Below are 20,691 nucleotides of genomic sequence, written 5' to 3' on the forward strand. Positions count from 1 at the left end.
AACCAATATTTTGCCTGTTTTATATTCATGATTTTCTTGTCTGTCAGTCCCTCTTTCATAGGCTTTCTTACATTTGAAGTTTGTCTTTCCTCTCATTTACTCTTTTCTGTGACTCCCTAATTCTTAGTATTGTATTCATTTCAGTTCTTACACAGTGAGATGCCAGCTAATGTGTACCAAGTTGGGAGTAAAATTGAACTATGTAAGAAGCTGGTGCATTATGGACACGTGAGAATGAAAGTAGAGAATTGAGTCTCTGGCTGGGAAAGAGTTTTTTGTTTTGCTTTTATTGTCTGGTATTTGTCAATAGGTACATAAACAGGTTTTTCAGTTATCTTTTAAGTCAATTATGTAATGGTTTATATACCCCATATAATTTTGTGAAATCAACTGCTGTCTGTAATAGTGAATAACTAACATTGGCAGTCTACCAGCATTCAGTACAACAGTGGAAAGGAGGTTTTGGTTTGAGTGTATTTATTCAACTAGTCATAGGTTAAAGCATTAAAACTTTGCTTGAGTGATTTGAACATAAGCAAAATGAACATGACTAGGACTTGCCTGTGAATAGACTACAACAGTTTGTTTATTTCGAAATGTAAGCTATGCATCCAAATGTAGTGCCCCAAAAAGCGGGAAGATCATAGTAGGAGAGGGAAAGCCACAGCATGAGAAGAGGTTTATCTTTTTAAAGCCAATGAGCGAAGACACAACAGTTTGACAAACTGATGTTGAGCCCTGAGCTATATGTTTGATATTAGAGATGCGGTGCAAGATCTTCATTTTCATAATTTTATTAGCTCATTTACCATTCTATTGTCAGCACACCAAAACAGCATGTATATCTGTGGAAATAAAGTTGCAATATGTTGAGGTAAACACTCATTCTGACTTGTTACAATAACTGGTTATTGTACTGAACTTTTCTGAGTGAGCTGACTGATCTTAATACAGAAGGTGCTACTCAGTGTACATTCACGAAGTGCCTTAGAAATATTTTAATTGATTTTGTTCTTTTTATTCTTTCGTGGAATGAGTGTGTGACTGGTAAGACTGGCATTTGTTACCCAGCCGATTATGCCTTTAACTGTGAGAGACTTGTTAATCTGCTTCAGAGAGCTAATATGATGGACTTCCCTCTTTAAGGAACATTAATGAATGAGATTAGCCATTATGACAATTAATGATAGTCTCATAGTCACCATTCCTAGGACTAGCTTTTAATTCTAGATTTACCAATTGAGTATTGAAATTTGAACATTGACTTTAAATTCCATCAGCTGCCCTAATGGGATTTGAAGTCAAGTCCCAGAGCATTCGTCTGGATTTTTGCATTACTGTTCAGTGATATCACTGTCATGCCACTGTCCCCTCTTAATTGATAATTTGGCTACCTGATTAGCTAAATATGTGCAGTCACTCATTTTCTGTCAACAAGAGGTATCATGTTCCGCAGCTATTGGATTTATATGCTTTTTAATTTCAACCCTGATTTATAGAGGCTTTTCTGAAATTGTGTAATAGCCTAATGATATTTAATACAGATACTGATTTACAGTTTTTCTCTTCCCTTCACTTAGGGTGTTCATGTACTTGAAATCAAAAGATGGGTTGTCTGTGGCTTCATAGGAATCTTTACTGGCCTGATAGCCTGTTTTATTGATATTGTTGTGGAAAAACTTGCTGATGAAAAGTACAAAGTAGTTAAAGAAAGTATCCTTTTCCATTCTTTTTTCAACTGCATAACATATCACAATTGCTGGTTTGTTTTTGCTTATGATTGCATAATAATTTTCATGATTGTATAATATTTTTGCTCAAAATGTTTAATCAGATTTCTATTATCTTTCCTTAAATAATACTTAGATATCGATAAAGCTATTGAAGGAGGTGGATTATCCATTTCACTTGTCCTTTGGGCATCAATGAATGCTGGTTTTGTGATGATTGGCTCTATTTTGGTGGCATTTGTAGAGGTAGTGAAATTTATTATGACTGTACAGTATTTTCAGCCTAAATTTATAAAGGATGTTAGTATCAGCATGCTGAAATTAACATTCAAAATGTCTGCGTTTTATAAATTTGCAACAATATGATACAGTATCCTATTAAATATGTGATATCTATTTTGGTAATTGAGAGTGTGTCAGACTTGAAATATCAGCTGTTTGTCTCTCCACAGATGCTGCCTAGTCTACTGAGTTTGTCCAACGTTTTCTTTTCTTTTTTTAAAAAAATTCTGACCATTTTGGAGGGCAATGCTGAATTATTTTTGTGACTTCTTTTATTTAATGTTTGCTTTAGCCTGTAGCAGCTGGCAGTGGAATTCCCCAGATCAAATGTTATCTTAATGGAGTAAAGGTCCCACATGTTGTTCGACTTAAGGTAGGTTCAATGTTTGATTTAAGTAAATTGTGTGGAATTTGCTCTTAACCTCTAATTTGGCAACTGAAAAGTTGTATGCTGGAAAAAGACTTACATGAAAAACTGCAGTTTGTGATTGACAGCACTTTTTTTTTTAATTAAAACAGCTGAATTATAATGACTTGATATTTGACGGTTTAATATTTAAATTATGAAATATGCAAAGAATACAATACATTCAGGATGACTGGATAATTCGAAGTTGTCAAAATACTTTTAGACATATAATCACTTTTGTAGTATAGGAAGAACAGCAAGCCTTAACAAATAGCAATGGACAAATTAAAACATGATTCACTGTGGCTCAGTCAGCCGCACTCTTGCCTCTGAATCTCAAGGATTAGGTTCATGTCATGGACTTGAGCAAAATAATTAAGGCTGGCACGCCAGTCCAGTACTGAATGTGCTGCATTATTGGAGATGTCATCAATCAATTGAGCTATCCTTGGTGTCTTGTGCAATATCAATCCTTTAATGGAAAATACAAACAATACTGGTCATTCACATATTGATGTATGTGGCAATTTGCTGCATGCAAATTGTCTACAAGTTTCCATTGCAATACTTACTTAATATCAGAAGTATTCCATTAACTCAAAATACTTTGAAGTCCTGTGTTGTAAAATGTGCAATATAAATATAATTTTTTTGTCATTTCTTTTTGTTGAATCATAGTGGTGCTTATTGAGGGATAAACTCCCACCTGTTCTTCAAAATTCAAAATGGGATCTTTTATGCCTGCCAGAGAGAGCAGACAAAACCTTAGTTTAATGTCCTATCTGAAAGATTCCATCTCTGACAATCCAGCATTTCCTCAGTATTCTGAGTCACAGAAATGTTGAGTACAGAAGGAGGTCCATGTCTGCACTGGCTCAATAAAAGAGTATCATGACTCAATGCTGTTCTCCTCCTGCTTTCCCATATTCTTACACTTGGTTTGTATTTGAATAATTATCTAATGCCCTCTTGAATGCCTGAATTGAACATGCCGCCATTATACTTCCACAGTGTGTTCTCGACCCAAACTACTCATTGTGTGAAAACAGTTGTTCTTGCATTTCTTTCTACTTTTGTAAATCACTTTAAATGTTTGCCATCTCAATTTTGACCCTTTTACCCCTAAAAGTATCCAGATCCCCTCGTGATTTTGGAATCTCCCCTCAACTTTTTGCTTTCTATGGAGAACAGTTCCAATCCCTCCACTCTATCCTCATAACTGAAATTTCTTAGCCTGGGAAGCATTTCTGTAAATTATACTAGTAAGATGCTAATTGTCAATTAGATATTTTTGCTCAAAGGATCTTGAGTGTGACCCACAACCTTCTGAAATGGTGGTTTTCTTGTTGCTGATTTTTTCATAATTTTTATTTTTATTCTTAATTCAAAATTGATTAATGAGCTGGAAATGACTGGTGGATGTTGTGCAGGCTACTTTTGGAATATTGCGTGCAGTTTGGTCTCCTTCCTATCGGAAGGATGTTGCGAAACTTGAAAGGGTTCACAAAAGATTTACAAGGCTGTTGCCAGGATTGGAGGATTTGAGCTATAGCGAGAGGCTGAACAGGCTGGGGCTGTTTCCTCTGGAGCGTCAGAAGTTGAAGGATGACCTTTATAGATGTTTATAAAATGATGAGGGGCATAGATAGGATAAATAGACAAAGTCTTTACCGTGGGGTGGGGGAGTCCAGATCTAGAGGGCATAGGTTTAGGTGAGTGGGGAAAGATATAAAAGTGACCAATGGGGCAACGTTTTCATGTGGCGGGTGGTGTGTGTATGGAATGAGCTGCCAGAGGAAGTAGTACAATTGCAGCTTTTAAAGAGCATTCTGAATGGGTGTATGAATAGGAAGGGTGTGGAAGGTTATGGGCTTGGTACTGGCAAGTGGGACTAGATTAGGTTGGGATATCTGGTTGACATGGACGAGTTGGACCAAAGGGTCTGTTTCCATGCTATGCATCTCTATGACTCTATGTTAGGACAGCTTGTGATTAACGGAAAAGAACAGGTCAAACAAGCTTTGTTTGTGAGGTCAGGGGGCCAATTAGAAGGCAAATTACAGGCGAAGCCTTAGAGTCAGACACAGCAGCCCCATAAAGAGCATTGTTTTAATGGAAAGTCTAAGTTGGCTTTCAATGATGTCAGTACCTGGGGATTAGTTCCAGAAATTCTATAAGAGATCCTATGTTCAATTACATGGTAGTTGAGGCCTCAGAGTTGATCAGTCTATCAGGATGGAGCCAGAATTAGTGGCTTTTTTGAGATGATTCTGGGCTACTGTTAAGACAGTATGAAGATTTGAAAGCTCCCTGGCTAATCTGATATGCCAGCATCCAGAAGCCCAGAGAGAGCGGAGTTAGAAGTATTGCTGCCTTTGAGTGCGTGAACTGGTATCCCTAATCAATGTTTCTGAAAAGCAACCAAGGAGTTCAAATTTGTGCCTGCGAAACAATACATCATGAAAGTCATTTAAATAATATAGCCAGTTTTGTTATTTTCTTAAATTTGTCCTTTAACTTTGTCTTTTGTGTGAATGTTGGCCAAAAATGCATACTTTTGATTTAAAGCACAAACATTAATCAGCATATCTTGTTGTTTAATTTTTTCTTTGCTAACAAAATGCAAAATAACATTTTAAGTCTTTTGTTTAATGTACAAACTGATTTCTGGAAACTAATTATTTTCAAAGTCTGGGATTGATTATTCAGAATTCTAGTTAGGCACCATTGGAGTGAGTATTTGTGGGTCCTCAGTATAATTTTATTGTGTAGTGAATGCAGAGATAGAAAGGCTGATTTGAATTGGCTGGCTGTCTCCATGTCTTAACTCTGTTCATATATATAATGCATTAAGTTAATGTTTTAATTTATTCTTGAAACTGGGGCTTTAGACTGACACCTTGGTTTGAAGAGTTACATTGAGGTCAGATTGCCTAAACTTGTATCCTTTATGATAGTTCACTACTAGCTTCTTTATATCGAGGGGATACAATTATAGGAGGATTCAACAAAATTGGATAGATACCTTTGCTATCCAGTGGGGAAACTTGAAAATGAATTGTGTTATCAATTTCTGTTAGGTAAGGGCATTGAAGGATGTAAATCAAAGGCAGATACATTGAGTTGAGGGATAGATCAAGTATGATCTCATTACATGCTGGAAGAAACTGAAGGGCGAAACAATGTGTCACTCTAATTAACTTGTCATATTTTCAAATAAGCAATGTCTATTCATAAATTGAATATGGCTAATAAAAGTGATCTGGATGCAGGAAATGTGTTCTATATTGATTTACTTAAAAGAGAAGGGAAAAGGAGAAAAATAATGCTGATTTTGAATGCGTATTTGTTCACAATATATTGCATGTTTTCCTTTCAGGGGAAGTGAAATAAGTACTGTGTAGTCTTTGGTTCCCATTCGCCATGTTAGTTCTGCAATGACTTTTGTTCCTTATTCTGAATAGAATGCTTACCATCTCCCACTCTGTACACATCTTCATTCTTGTAAATCCACAGGATGCGCAATTGAATTTTTATAGTGCATGGTCAGTTTAGCAACTCATCTTGAGATTTGGCTGTACTATGAACATGCTGACATGCAAAGAAAGCTTACAATAGTTTTTGTATGACCAACCAGCTAGTTGAAACCCTGGTCCCTCAATTTCTAATCATGAGAAACTCATGGCTTTCTCTGTCACAAAGATAACGATTTCATGCTCAAAGCATTAAATGTGGTGCCAGGAATGGTCAATGCTGACTGACTCTTCACTCTTGCCAGTGAGAGAGCTTGCTGGATCAAGCTCCAGTCAAGTAGGTACAAGACAACCGGTAAGTTGCTTGGTGAATCATGGGCCACTATTCAAATCCTACATTGCTAATTAGATGTCGGCTGTTTTTGGGTCCTAGATATTATTGCTGGATGTCTGGTCTTCAGAGAATCCAATGGTACGAAGGGAGAATCCAATGGTACGAAGGGAGAATTTACTTTCTGATCTGATAGGAAGGAGGAGTCAGAGAGGAGGTGTGTGTCAGAGAAAAGAATAGGGTGGCGGCTTCTGTATCCACCCTCTTTTGCTTATCTATATTCTTAATTTGGGCAAATAGAGATAATTCCACCCTAGCAGACAGATCTCCCTAGTTTCCTAGTCAAGAAACAAGCCTTTCTCTTCCTTGGGAAGATAAGCTGCTGGCAAGTCAAAACCATTAAATACCTGCTTGATCTACTTAGTTTACTTTCTTCATTCTTCCCACCTCAGTCATTATCTCTCCAGGACCATCTCACCCAGTTACTTCGTCGTCTTGCCAACTTTCTCATTCACCCCATGGAAGGGAAAATGATACTGTCTGACTTGGAACATCTTTTGATCTGTCTGTGCATTTTTCTTCTTTTCCTTGAACATGCATCTTTTTCTAGTTTCTCTCCAACTTGGGACTTATTTTTGTCCTGGAGCCGTACCACCAACTCTTATCATCATATCTCCATTAGACTATTGATGATCAGCTTAATTTCTGACACTGTACCAGGTGATGTTATCAAGACACTAACCTCTTCACAAATCTGTTGCCATCTCTGCAAACAAAATCTGTCCTTTCAAACATCTATCCCATGTGCAGTCTCCTTTTCCTCTCTCATCCTCATCCTGTGTGGACCCTCCGAACACCATCTTTCTGACAACTCCCAAGAATCTGTCAAGTCACATTTTCCCTTCGGTCACAGCATACATCATGCTTTTAAAACTGCATTCAATAAAGTACATGCTGTTTAAAAATGTCGTGAAAACCTCAGTTTTGTAAACAATAGCAGGGGGTACAACAGCCTGGAAGTGATGGTAAACTATTATAAATCGGTAGATAGGTCTCAAAAGGGAGAAGGGAATAAGACATATAGCTACAGGTCTAGCAGCCAAGCCTGGACTGTGGAAACTTATTGGAAAGAATTTTGATGAAAGAATAAATCTTGATTTAATAGCACAGATTTATTGAGGTTAGATCTGATAAACGTGATGTCATATTTTGAGGAGTCAACAAGAGTGGGGTTAGTGAATTTGATACATGCTGTATCAATTCTAACAGGGCTTTTGGTAGAGTGCTGACAAAAACAAAGGCCATGGGGTCCAAGGCAAAGTAGCGAGTTGGGTTCAAACTTGGCTTGGAGATTGGCTAAGCATATTGCTTCATGAATATTTCTGTGGGTTATATCAAACATTTTAATGGGAAGGAAGGAGGTATGATTAAGATATTTACTGGCACTTTTGATGGCAAAAGAAGCTGTAGACTGAAGAGCGATTTCAAGAGGCTGGTCAGGCAGTTGGAGTAGTAGCTTTCTGTCCATTCTCCTCATTGCGGACTGACCTACCTCCCTTTGTAAAGAACTGTTGCTCTTCAGAGTTTTGGTTCTGTTTGTCTTGCAGACTCTGATGGTCAAAGTACTTGGCGTGATCTCCTCTGTTGTTGGTGGACTGGCAGTTGGGAAGGTAATGTACAACAGAGATAGCCACATGCTGTTTCTCTACAAGTTCTGTTTCCCATATCCTGCATGAACTGCTTTGCATCATCTTTTCTGATAGTTTTGAAATCTGGAAATGTTTTATGGTATATATTAAAGTCATGCATTAAGCATTTAGTATTTAATTCCAAAATACATTAATTAGTATTAAGCCAAATGTGCATTCTTGATTAAATCTGATAAAGCAAGTCATTGTTTTGGTATGCTTTTAATAGAGATCCAGTCATGAGTATTTTTTGGCTTCTGTTAGGAATACTAATGAGTCAGTGGTCTGTCCTAAAACTTATGTTGCTGCTGTGCTAGATTAGGACAGCCGTTTTAAACAGAAAGCCTTAGTTCTGTCATGTGCTGTGCAGACTATTGTGTTTCCTGTTTTGCTCATTTTAAGCTGGACATAAATAAGTGGTTTGAAATAGGGAGTTACAGTTAGGAAGCAAACGTTTTATAAGTTGTGTTTAACAAAATTGTTGGGAAATTTGATGGCCTATAAGAAATTGCATAAGTTGTGGTTGGGTCTGATTTGCCATTCATTCCTTGCAACACATATATGTGCTTAGAGCTACAAAGACTGCTCACCAGCCTTCCAGTTTACGTTCTGCCAAGGCCACTCAACTCTGGACCTCATTTCAGATTTGAATCAACAAGGGCAAAAGAGCTGTATTTCAGAGGTCAAGTGAGCCTAACAATCTAACAGTCCTTGACATCAAGGCCACATTTGACTGAATGACTGATACGTTAAGGAGCCCTAGCAAAACTGGTATCAATGGGAATTGGGATAAACTCTTCACTGGTTGAAGTTGTACCTGGCACAGAGCAAGATAGGTTGTTGGTTTTGGATGTCAGTCCTCTACATCCTCAGGGAAGTGTCTTAGACCCAACCATCTTCAGCTGCTTCAATAATGACTTTCCCTCTATTATAAGGCCAGAGTGTGGGTGTTTGCTGATGAAAGCACAATGTTCAGTACTTTTTACGACTCCTCATACTGAAGTAGCCAATGTTCAAATGTAACAAGACCTGGACAGCATCCAGTGAAAAGTGGCAAGTAATATTCATGCCACAAATGCCAGGCACTGACTATCTCTCATAAGAGACGATCCATCTATCATCCCTAGATATTCAATTAATCCCCCAAAATCAACATCCTGGTGATTACCATTGGTCAGAAACTCAACTAAACTCACTGTAGAAATACAGTGGTCACAGGAGCAGGTCAGAGGCTAGGAATGCAGCAATAAGTAACTTCACACCTGACTCCCCAAAGCCTGTCCATGATCTCCAAGGCAAGTTAGGAGTGTGATGGAATACTGTCCACTTGCCTGAATGGGTGCAGCTCCAACGACACTCAAGAAGTTTGACACCATGGAGGGCAAGCAGCCTACTTGATTGTCACCACATCGACTCCCATCACCACCAATGCTCAGTAGCAGCAGTGTGTACTATCTACCAGATGCACTGCAAAAATTCACCTTAGTCAGCACCTTCCAAACCCATGATCACTTCCACCTAGTAAGACAAGAACAGCAGATATTTGGATATACCACCATCTACAAGTTTCCCTCCAAGCCGTTCACCAGCCTGATTTGGAAATGTATCACCTTTCGTTCATTGTCACTATGTTGGCAACCTAGAATTCCCTCCCTAACAATATTGTGGGTTTAATTTCAGCATGTGGACTACAGCAGTTCAAGCGGCAGCTCATCTCCACCTTATCAAGGACAGCTAAGGATGGGCAACAAATTCTGGACAGCCAGTAATGCCCATGTCCCGTGGGTGAATGAATTTTTAAAAAAGTGAAGTTCTGATCATTTGAAAAATATAAGTGTAAAGTGAATTGCAAGTTGCCTAACTTATTCATACATAGATTTCTGAAATATTCTATTTGGTGAAAGTTTGGATTGTGGATTGTGGTAGTGTTTGCAGATTTATATCAGCCTCAATTTATTGAGGGTAATTTAATGCACCTGTTTTTATTTTAGTAAAGTTAGTTAAAATTATTCAACTGACTTTTAAATTCAAACTTTATTTAATACTAAAGTTATTTCCTGGCTACAGAAATGCTGCTGGACTCTCCCTTCTGGGAGAAAATTTGTGGCTTTTAATGTTGGTTTCATGAATATCTCAGATTGCTTAAGTGTCTGCTTAAATCTGTGCTTTCTGATAACATGAGACTGTAGGAACAGGGCAATAATACAATCAAGGCTGATTGAATATTTCAACCCATTTTTACACTCACTATCTGGATTATCCTTATGCCATTAATAATCAAACATTTATCAACTTTTGCTTTAAATTTACTCAATGACTAAGCTTCCACAGCCCTCTGGATAGAGAATTCCAAAGATTCATCAACCTTTAAATAAAAAAACCTTTCTCTTCATCTCAGTCCTAACTGGCATCTTCCATATTTTTAAATTATGGCCTCTGTTTCTAATCTCCTCAACCAGATGGAGTACATCTATATTTATAAGTAACATTTGTGCTGCACAACTATCAGACAGTGACAATCTCTAGCTCAAGAGTCAACTTGTATCTCTCCTTGACTATGAATGGCATTCCCATTGTCAAATCTTACACCATAAATATCCTGGGCCCAGTGCTGGCCAAAGCTGCCATGTAATTACTGTGCAACAAGAAGGTCAGAAGCTGTGTCTTCTGTGATAAATAACTTGTCTATTGATTCTCCAAAGTCTTCCATAAGGCATAACTCTGTGTAAAAGAATACTATATTCTCCACTTACCTCACTGAAGTGCAGCTCCAAAAACACTCAAGATGCTTGATGCCATCCAGGATCAAGGCCCTCTTGATTATTCAAAACCCTGCAGCTCTCCACCCACAAGCACTGTGGAAGTAGCTTTACCACCTGAACAATTACAGTTGAAGAAAGTAGTTTAGCACCAATTTTGAGAATTCACTTCTACATGGGCATTGAATGCCGGGTTTTTCAACAGTGCACATATTCTGTGACTGAAGAAAATAAACATAGAACAGTACAGCACAGAACAGGCCTTTCAGCCCACGATGATGTGCCGACCACTGATCCTCATGTATGCACCCTCAAATTTCTGTGACCATATGTATGTCGATGAGTCTCTTAAATGTCCCCAATGACTCTGCCTCCACAACTGCTGCTGGCAACGCATTCCATGCTCTCTCAACTCTGTGTAAAGAACCCGCCTCTGACATCCCCTCTGTACTTTCCTCCAACCAGCTTAAAACTATGACCCCTCGTGTTGGTCATTTCTGCCCTGGGCAATAGTCTCTGGCTATCGACTGTATCTATGCCTCTCATTACCTTGTATACCTCAATTAGGTCCCCTCTTCTCCTCCTTTTCTCCAATGAAAAAAGTCCGAGCTCAGTCAACCTCTCTTCATAAGATAAGCCCTCCAGTCCAGGCAGCATCCTGGTAAACCTCTTCTGAACCCGCTCCAAAGCATCCACATCTTTCAATGTCGCCAATAGGGTGACCAGAACTGGACTCAGTATTCCAAGTGCGGTCTAACCAAAGTTTTATAGAGCTGCAACAAGATCTCACGACTCTTAAACTCAATACCCCTGTTAATGAAAGCCAAAACACCATATGCTTTCTTAACAACCCTGTCCACTTGGGACAGGAGCGGGACCAGCGGGGGAAGTGACGAGGACCAGAGGGGCAGCTGGGAAGGAAAGCAGTGACCATATATATCAGCAAGGCGGCTAAACCTGAGACTCTACTACTGTAGAGTCTCCCACCCTCCCTCCTCCTCTAACCTAGTTAATAAGGTAATGTTCATTCTAAACTTCCTCTATTGGATATAAGTTTGTTATTAATTTTTATAGCAACTTGAACTAAGCTTTCTACTTTAGTACTGAGTGGGTGTTCAGATAAGCCGGGTATGGATGCTAGGGCAGTTGCTTGCTTCTCCTGCAGAATGTGGCAGGTGGAAGACATGGCACATGTCTCCGCTGGCTACGTCTGTGGGAAGTGCACCCAACTCCAGCTCCTTGAAAACCGTGTTAGGTAATTGGAGATGGAGCTGGCTGAACTACGGATCATTTGGGAGGCTGAGGGGGTAATTGAGAGGAGTTACCAGGAGTTGGTCACTCCTAAGGCTCAGGACAAGGATAAATGGGTTACAGTTGGGGGGAGGAAAGGGGACAGTCAGACAGTGCAGAGATCCCCTGTGGACATTCCCCTCAGCAATAAGTATACCATTTTGGATACTGCTGCGGGGGGGGAAATGACCTACCAGAGGAAAGCCATAGCAGTCAGTTCTCTGGCACTGAGCCTGACACTGTGGCAAAGAAGGGAAGGGGGCAGAATAGAAAAGTACTCGTGGTAGGGAACTCGATAGTTAGGGGAATCAACAGGAGATTTTGTGGTCAGGATCGGGATTCCCGGAAGGTATGTTGCCTCCCTGGTGCCAGGGTCCGGGACGTCTCCGATTGGGTGTATATGGTTCTAAAAGGGGAGGGCGAACAGCCAGAAATTTTGTTACATATTGGCAATAATGATATAGCCATGAAAAGGATCGAGGATATAAAAAGTGATTTCAGGGAGTTGGGATGGAAGCTGCAAAGCAGGACGAACAGAGTAGTGTTCTCTAGTATACTACCGGTGCCACAAGATAGCGAGGCGAGGAACAGGGAGTGGCCGCAGCTTAATACGTGGCTGTGCAGCTGGTGTAGGAGGGAGGGCTTCAGATATGTCGATAATTGGGATGCCTCCTGGGGAAGGTGGGACCTGTACAAGAAGGATGGGTTGCATCTGAACTGGAAGGGGACCAATGTCTTGGGTGGCAGTTTTGCACGAGTAGTTCGAGAGGGTTTAAACTAGTATGGCAGGGGGGTGGGAACCTGAGCTGTATACCGGAGATGAGAAAGTGAGGTCTGCAGATGCTGGAGATCAGAGCTGGAAATGTGTTGCTGGAAAAGCGCAGCAGGTCAGGCAGCATCCAGGGAACAGGAGAATCGACGTTTCGGGCATAAGCCCTTCATTCCTGAAGAATGGCTTATGCCCGAAACATCGATTCTCCTGTTCCCTGGATGCTTCCTGACCTACCGAAGATGAGAGTTGATGCAGATGAGGCAGTAGCAAGAGGTAGACCAGCTAGTGGGAAGGATTTTCCTGGCAAGGAACCAAGATATCAGTTAAAGTGTGTTTGCTTTAACGCAAGAAGTATCCGGAATAAAAGTGACGAACTTAGAGCATGGATCAGTACCTGGTGCTATGATGTTGTGGCCATAACAGAGACATGGGTTTCTCAGGGGCAGGAGTGGTTGCTGGATGTTCCAGGGTTTAGAGCATTTAAAAAGAATAGGGAGGGGGGGAAAGGGAGGAGGGGACGTAGCACTACTAATCAGAGAGAGTATCACAGCTACAGAAGCTTCCATTGTCGAGGAAGATCTGCCTACCGAGTCAGTATGGGTGGAAATTAGGAACAGCAAGGGAGCAGTCGCCTCTTTAGGGGTTTACTACAGGCCCCCAATAGCAGCAGGGAGATGGAAGAAAGCATAGCTCGGCAGATTTTGGAAAAGTGTGGATGTAGTAGGGTTGTTGTAATGGGTAACTTTAACTTTCCCAATATTGATTGGAACCTCCTTCGAGCAGAAGATTTGAATGGAGCTGTTTTTGTAAGGTGTGTTCAGGAGAGTTTCCTACCTCAGTACGTTGACAGGCCGACGAGGGGAGAGGCCATGAGCCGGGGCAGGTATCAGATCTTGTGGTGGGAGAGCATTTTGGTGATAGTGATCACAACTGCCTCACATTCTACATAGCTATGGAGAAGGAGAGGATTAGGCAAAATGAGAGGATATTTAATTGGGGAAGAGGAAACTATGATGCGATTAGACATGAGTTAGGAAGCATGGATTGGGAGCAATTGTTCCATGGTAAAGGCACTATAGACATGTGGAGACTGTTTAAGGAACAGTTGTTGCAGGTGATGAATAAATATGTCCCTCTGAGACAGGCAAGAAGGGGTAAGATAAAGGAATCTTGGATGATGAGAGCGGTGGAGCTTCTCGTCAAAAGGAAAAAGGTAGCTTACATAAGGTGGAGGAAGCTAGGGTCAAGCTCAGCTCTACAGGATTACAGGCAGGCAAGGAAAGAGCTTAAAAATGGTCTGAGGAGAGCCAGGAGGGGGCACGAGAAAGGCTTGGCAGAACGGATTAGGGAGAACACAAAGGCATTTTACACTTATGAGAGGAATAAGAGAATGGTCAAAGAAAGAGTAGGCCCGATCAGGGATAGCATAAGGAATTTGTGTGTTAAGTCTGAGGAGGAAGGGGAAGCCTAAATGAGTTTTTTGCTTCTGTCTTTATGAAAGAAACGAACTTTGTAGTGAATGAAACCTTTGAAGAGCAGGTGTGCATGCTGAAATGGATAGAGATAGAGGAAGCTGATGTGCTGAAAATTTTGTCAAACATTAAGATTGACAAGTCGCCAGGCCCGGACCAGATTTGTCCTCGACTGCTTTGGGAAACGAGAAATGCAATTGCTTCGTCACTTGCGAAGATCTTTTCATCCTCGCTCTCCACTAGAATCGTACCTGAGGACTGGAGAGAGGCAAATGTAATTCCTCTCTTCAAGAAAGGAAATAGGGAAATCCCCGGCAATTACAGTAAGTCTCACGTCTGTCGTCTGCAAGGTATTAGAAAGGATTCTGAGGGATAAGACTTATGACCATCTGGAAGAGCATGGCTTGATTAAATGCAATCAAATACGGCTTTGTGAGGGGCAGGTCATGCCTCACAAACCTTATCGAGTTCTTTGAGAATGTGACTAGAAAAGTTGATGAGGGTCAGAAGGTCAGGAGGAATGGGATTCAGGGGAACGTAGCTGTCTGGATACAGAAGTGGCTGGCCTACAGAAGACAGTGAGCGGTAGTAGAAGGAAAGTATTCTGCCTGGAAGTCTGTGGTGAGTGGTGTTCCACAGGGCTCTGTCCTTGGGCCTCTTGTTTGTAATTTTTATTAATGACTTGGATGAGGGGATTGAAGGATGGGTCAGCAAGTTTGCAGATGACACAAAGGTTGGAGGTGTCGTTGACAGTATAGAGGGCTGTTGTAGGCTGCAGCGGGACATTGACAGGATGCAGAGATGGGCTGAGAGGTGGCAGATGAAGTTCAACCTGGATAAATGCGAGGTGATGCATTTTGGAAGGTCGAATTTGAAAGCTGAGTACAGGATTAAGGATAGGCTTCTTGGTAGTGTGGAGGAACAGAGGGATCTTGGGGTGCAGGTACATAGATCCCTTAAAATGCCAAGTAAAGCTAAGTTACTGGGGAAAATTATATTGGTGATCTAGCCATTCTGATTCCATGAAAGTTTTTTTTAAAAAAAACTAGCACTTACAATTACATATCAACAACAAAAATATGTTGAGGGTGGTATGGTGGCTCAGTGGTTAGCAGTGCTGCCTCACAGCTCCAGGGACCCACGTTTGATTCTAGCCTTGAGCAACCTGTGTGGAGTTTGCACGTTCTCTGTGTTAGCGTGGGTTTCCGCTGGGTGCTGTGATTTCCTCCCATTGTCCACAGTTGTGTATGTTAGGTTGTTTGGCCATGCTAAATTGCCCATAGCATCCAGGGGTGTGCACGCTAGATGGGTTAACCACGGGGAATGCAAGATTACAGTGGTAAGGGGTGCATCAGGGTGGGATGCTCTTTGGAGGGTTGGTGTGGACTCGATAGGCCGAATGGCCTACTTTCATACTGGAGATTCTATGGATAACTTGAAATGGATTCAATTTAAGGTTCATAATTAATTCTAAATTTAATATATTAAATTACTTTTCAAATTTTAACACCGCTGTGTTTTCATGTTACTAACTCTTCCTTCTAGGAAGGTCCTATGATTCATTCTGGTGCTGTAATTGCAGCTGGCATTTCACAAGGCAGGTCCTCAACCTTGAAGAGAGATTTTAAGGTTGGTTTTCACATTATTCTCCTCATTTATTTTCTCTTTCTGTCAACAAAACTTAATGTAAAATCTGCATATTGGTACTACACAATGTTATTTTTTTAATAGGCCATGTTCTGGTCAATAGTCAGAGACTTTTGGGTAACTGAGTATATACTTCAAATTTGTTCAAATACTTTTTTTCACTTGACCAGATACGTTATTTGGTTATTTCTGTTGTTTATTTGCCAAAGGTCTGGTGTATCAAGGCTGGATTATTTGACTGAATTTGAACTTGGATAAAGTAATTTAAAATAATTATATTGTCAACATGAGAAACAGATTTGAATGAGGCTTCAGATGATTGCTGGTTACTGCAGTTACTCATCATTGTTGGTTGGATGATGGAAGCTATGTGGAGAATTCTGAGCACATGTGATGTGCACATCTGATGGATGAGTACTCACCATTTTGCCCTGGGGGACGTGATCAGGGTGGTGGACTGAGATTATGTCAGGTGATTGACCTTACAAACCTTAAGAGATGTCACAAATTCCAGCATAATTTAGTTTATTGTGTAACCAATGTACATTTAAGATGTAAAATTATTTTATGCTGTTTCCTTTCATTCCATCCAGGTTGTGCTGTGATCTGAGTGGAAGTCTAGGCCTATACAATTGATTGAACTGTTAATATCAATATACCTGTGTTCATTGTTCTTGTGTTGGAGCAAATTTAATATGAAATATGAGATTGATCTTTTTATTTGGGAACCTTGTATATTGAAACTTATCGATATGCTGGAGAATTACTAAATTTAATTCTTGCTGATGAAATACTTTTAGTTGAAACGCTGTCTTGCGCTCATCTGGACAATTCACATGAATATCGATGAAAGGGAAAATCGACATTATACGAGAGGAGAATGCTAATTAATTGGCAAGTGGACTCTGGTAGACATGTTGCCATGAAGAATGCAGCAGATAATGATAATTGACCGTCTCTGCACTCATTAAAGCTAGCGTATTCATCATTGTACTGCTCAAGAAATCCATAGATATCTGTACTGCAGAACCATATTATTAGTGATCTAGACTTTCCATAGTTATATGACTTACAAACTCAGTAACTTGAGCAGTCGAGTTCCATTTTTAACACCATTGTCTGCCAAAGTAGAAAAAGCTCTAAGGTGATCTTGAAAAGTGCACTATCTATCTTAGGTTACCTCGGATGAATAAAGTATCTCAAACATTTGAGCAACAGGCAAAGCTAGCTGTTTCGAACAGTTACGATGCAGTTGCAACACTTTTTTTACACAATAAGGGATGGGATATATGAATTTCAGTTCTGGTATGATGCTAGCTACATAGGCAATGTGTTCTGAAGACTTATGGATCATATCAAGCAGTATATCTCTTTAGCTGTTTTCATAACAAGCAAAGGACTGATCGTACTCAGCCTGCCCAGGCTGACAAAATTCACAACATTTTGATGTGATTCTACAGTTGAACAACCTTGTTAGATAGTACTGAGTATGTAATGAATTATCCTAGCAACCAATTTGATTGTTGCCTGAGCTCACCGTGTACGGCATAACAGGAATTAGAAACTATATGTATTTCCAAATAGAAGGGCCTCTGTTCTTGAAACATGCACCTGTTTCAACTCAACAAAACATATGACAGCTATTCATTTTTTCTCAGGGCAGTGTTATGACCAATTAGTCACCCTGCCTGGCTGTGAAGTGTCAATTATCATTAACTACTGCATTCTCACAGCATAAAAAGTAAAGTCACCATTGGGCTTCACAGTCAGAGCGCAAATAGTTGGTGAGTTTAATTTGAGAGCCACCATGTCTCGGGTAAGGGGTGGTGTTGAGAAGGCAGAACTTTTGTGGTGAGCTCATGGAGCTTTTATGGAGTAGGAATTGAACCTGTGCTGTTGGCGTCCCTGTATATCGCAAATCACGTGTCCAGCCAACTGAGCTAACTAGCCTTCATTCTCATATCAATGCCGATACCATCGAGTCCACTTGCCTATCAATCAACACCGTTGCCCAGAATATAAATTTGATTCCCTCCTTGAATTTGTTCAAGATGAAGAGCTTCAATAAAGAGTTCTTAAGTGATATTCAAATTCTGTCCTAGATTTTTATTCCTAGATTGTGGTTAGGAAAGGGAGAAATTAATTGAGATGTTTACTGGGCTCTGTACATTGTGAAAATGGGTATAAATTTTACCTATTCATTTGTCTTTAATTTATGTAGACCCAACAATTCTGTTACACTTCTAGAAAGGAAGTTCTTTGCCAGTTATTAAAGAAGCCTTTTAGTCTGAAAGTTTATCGCTGCAGTTGAGGCTAGAGCACCATTTGAATATTCAGTTTGAGAAACCAAACTTTATAGCTTTAAAGTAAGTGACAGAAAATGAATGCTGTCTTGCCGCTTTATGTTTCAGATATTTGAGTATTTTCGCAGAGATACTGAGAAAAGAGATTTTGTGTCAGCTGGTGCTGCAGCAGGGGTCTCTGCTGCATTCGGCGCCCCAGTAGGTAAGCGACATTGAGGAACTTGCTGTTTGTATGCTGAATATCAAAAGATTGAAAAATATGTAGAGAGACAGAGTTTGCATTTTAGATAATCATCTTTCATCAAAATTATTTGCTCACTAAGTTTTCCATGTCAAAAAAGAATGTTTCATGCATGTAAACCTTCTATCTTTAAAAATGCTCTTCAAAAGAGTAAATGATACTAGTTTTAAAAGGTGGAAAATTGGACCTGAATTTACACTCAGTAGTCAACTATTTCCATGAAATATGTCTAGAGGGAGCTGTCATGGGAATTGACCAGCATGCTATCTTTTTGTGACTGGAGTTTGGGCTTGAAATCAGTTTCCTTTTTGATATGGCAGTATTCTCGTTTTGGCTATGAAGTGTAAAATATGCTTGGGTAGTTACAGTTGCTCACAAGTAAAGCACCAAAACACAACTGTCCTTGTAAGGTACTAATGGATGTAATATTTACAGTTTGATAACTACAATAGAATTAAACTTTACTCTTTCTGTTTTTGGAGAGCCACCTATCATTCTGACATCTAAAATATTATTCAAAAAATAGTTTGCCCTGATAATTTGAAGTGAAGGCATTTTCATATGCATTCCAATCTGGTGATGCATTTGTTTGAATAATCTTCTGATTTACCTTTTGATATGATTTGTGATTTTTCAAGTGAAGCTTCCTTATTATGTAAATTTACTTCGTAGGCGGTGTTCTCTTCAGCTTGGAGGAGGGGGCTTCCTTCTGGAATCAAATGCTGACATGGCGTATTGTAAGTGAATGAACTTCATAAAATAGATTACCTCACAGTCACTACTATTATGGGGCACTGCATTCTTCAAAACTACTGTACTCATTCCTATCCAAATGATTTGCTCTGTCATTCTGCTGTCCTATCTAAACCATAATTGTGCCTCAAATCCCCTGCAGCACTCTGATCGGACCTTTATCCTCACACTACAGACCAGAATCGTTCTGGCAAAATTGATGTCAGAGATTCTATCCACCTGTTTGTTTTATTTTGCTTATCTTGTCGTCGTCGTTGTCGTCGTCCTTCTTCTCCTTCTCCTCTTGCCTTCACTGTTTTTTGGCTACAATCTGTCTCAAACGCAAAGCTATCCTGCTTCTGCTTGTAATGTTTCCAACTCTGTTTAGGCACAATGTTGTTGGTAGTAGGTTTTCCTCAGCTCATGTGATCCTACTTGGTCTCTGCCTGGAGGTCTATCATTGGCTCCCCGTGATGACATTAATGCATCCACCCACACCTTCACCTTGCCTTGTAACTGTGTATCCTCTGTTCCTGCAACATCAGATTTGTTTTCACTTCCTCTTCATTAATTTAGCTGCTATATTCTTAAACTTTGGATTTATCACTATCTCTGTGGTCACATTGCCCAGATGGCTTTTTGTTTTCAAAATATTCCTTAATACTCTTTTTGACCATATTTTCAGTTACCTGTATGTATCTCCATTTCCCACTGCTTTCTCTTTCTTTTCTTCATTTTGAAGTATGCTGGGGCACTGCTTTTTTTTTCTTGAGGTACCTATATTTTTCTTTCCTACTAGCATGAAAAACCCAAGGATAGTGATGATTGTGTCTTGGACAATGGCTGTAAAGTAGACTTGCCCAATTTTGGTACAACGTCCCAGATGATATTAAGAAGGACTTTGCAGGATTGTTAGGGGAGCTAGTTTGGTAATTTCTGGTGGCTCTGTGAATCAGGACGTTATAACTTTTCTGTAATAGTTTTAGTACATCCTGAGTGGCTTGTTAGGCCAGTTCAGAGGGCAGTTTAGAGTCAACCATATTACTGTGGGTTTGGAGTCATCTGTAGACCAGATCAGGTAAATATGACAAATTTCCTTCCCTGAAGGACATGTTGTGGCATTATTATTTAGACAAGTTTTCAATTCCAAACTTTTATAGATAATTTAATTCTACCAGCTGCCATGGTGAGATGTGATCTCATATCCCCAGGGTGAGGAATTAATGGTCCATAAAAATTACCATGTCTTCCAAGTTAAATGGGAGCATTTAATTAAATTGAGTTTTGCCCCTTTAGATTGGTGTTCTTGCCCAAAGGACTTTTTTTTTTCTAGATCTGTCCAAGTACAGCCTTAGATTCTTCTGTGGACCTATGTTTTTGAAGGGCATTCCCAATTTTCAGGACAGTTTGGAGGAACATGCAGTGAATATAGCATGTTATTTCATATTTAATTCTTTCAAATGATTATTATAGTCAACAGTCCCAGTGATGAAAGAACAAAAAGCATTCTGATATTTTCAAATCCCTCTTTGACTTCACCCTTTTCTATTCTGTGACCTCTT

At 39.8% G+C, this 20,691-nt stretch overlaps 1 protein-coding gene across 1 annotated transcript in view; it reads left to right on the forward strand.

The window, feature by feature from the left end:
- clcn7 (Cl-/H+ antiporter 7) overlaps positions 1–20,691 on the forward strand; it is a 71,064-nt gene that overhangs the window by 12,465 nt on the left and 37,908 nt on the right. The window contains exons 5-11 of the mRNA XM_043711567.2: positions 1,581–1,713; positions 1,867–1,976; positions 2,305–2,385; positions 7,833–7,895; positions 15,752–15,835; positions 18,265–18,358; positions 19,070–19,134. Of these exons, the coding sequence (XP_043567502.2) occupies positions 1,581–1,713; positions 1,867–1,976; positions 2,305–2,385; positions 7,833–7,895; positions 15,752–15,835; positions 18,265–18,358; positions 19,070–19,134 (630 nt within the window). The remainder of the gene's footprint in view (positions 1–1,580; positions 1,714–1,866; positions 1,977–2,304; positions 2,386–7,832; positions 7,896–15,751; positions 15,836–18,264; positions 18,359–19,069; positions 19,135–20,691) is intronic.

The sequence above is a fragment of the Chiloscyllium plagiosum genome, unplaced genomic scaffold, assembly GCF_037043375.1.
Source record: "Chiloscyllium plagiosum isolate Xiang-an unplaced genomic scaffold, Cpla_swu_hap1 HiC_scaffold_20, whole genome shotgun sequence".
Lineage (NCBI taxonomy): Eukaryota > Metazoa > Chordata > Chondrichthyes > Orectolobiformes > Hemiscylliidae > Chiloscyllium > Chiloscyllium plagiosum.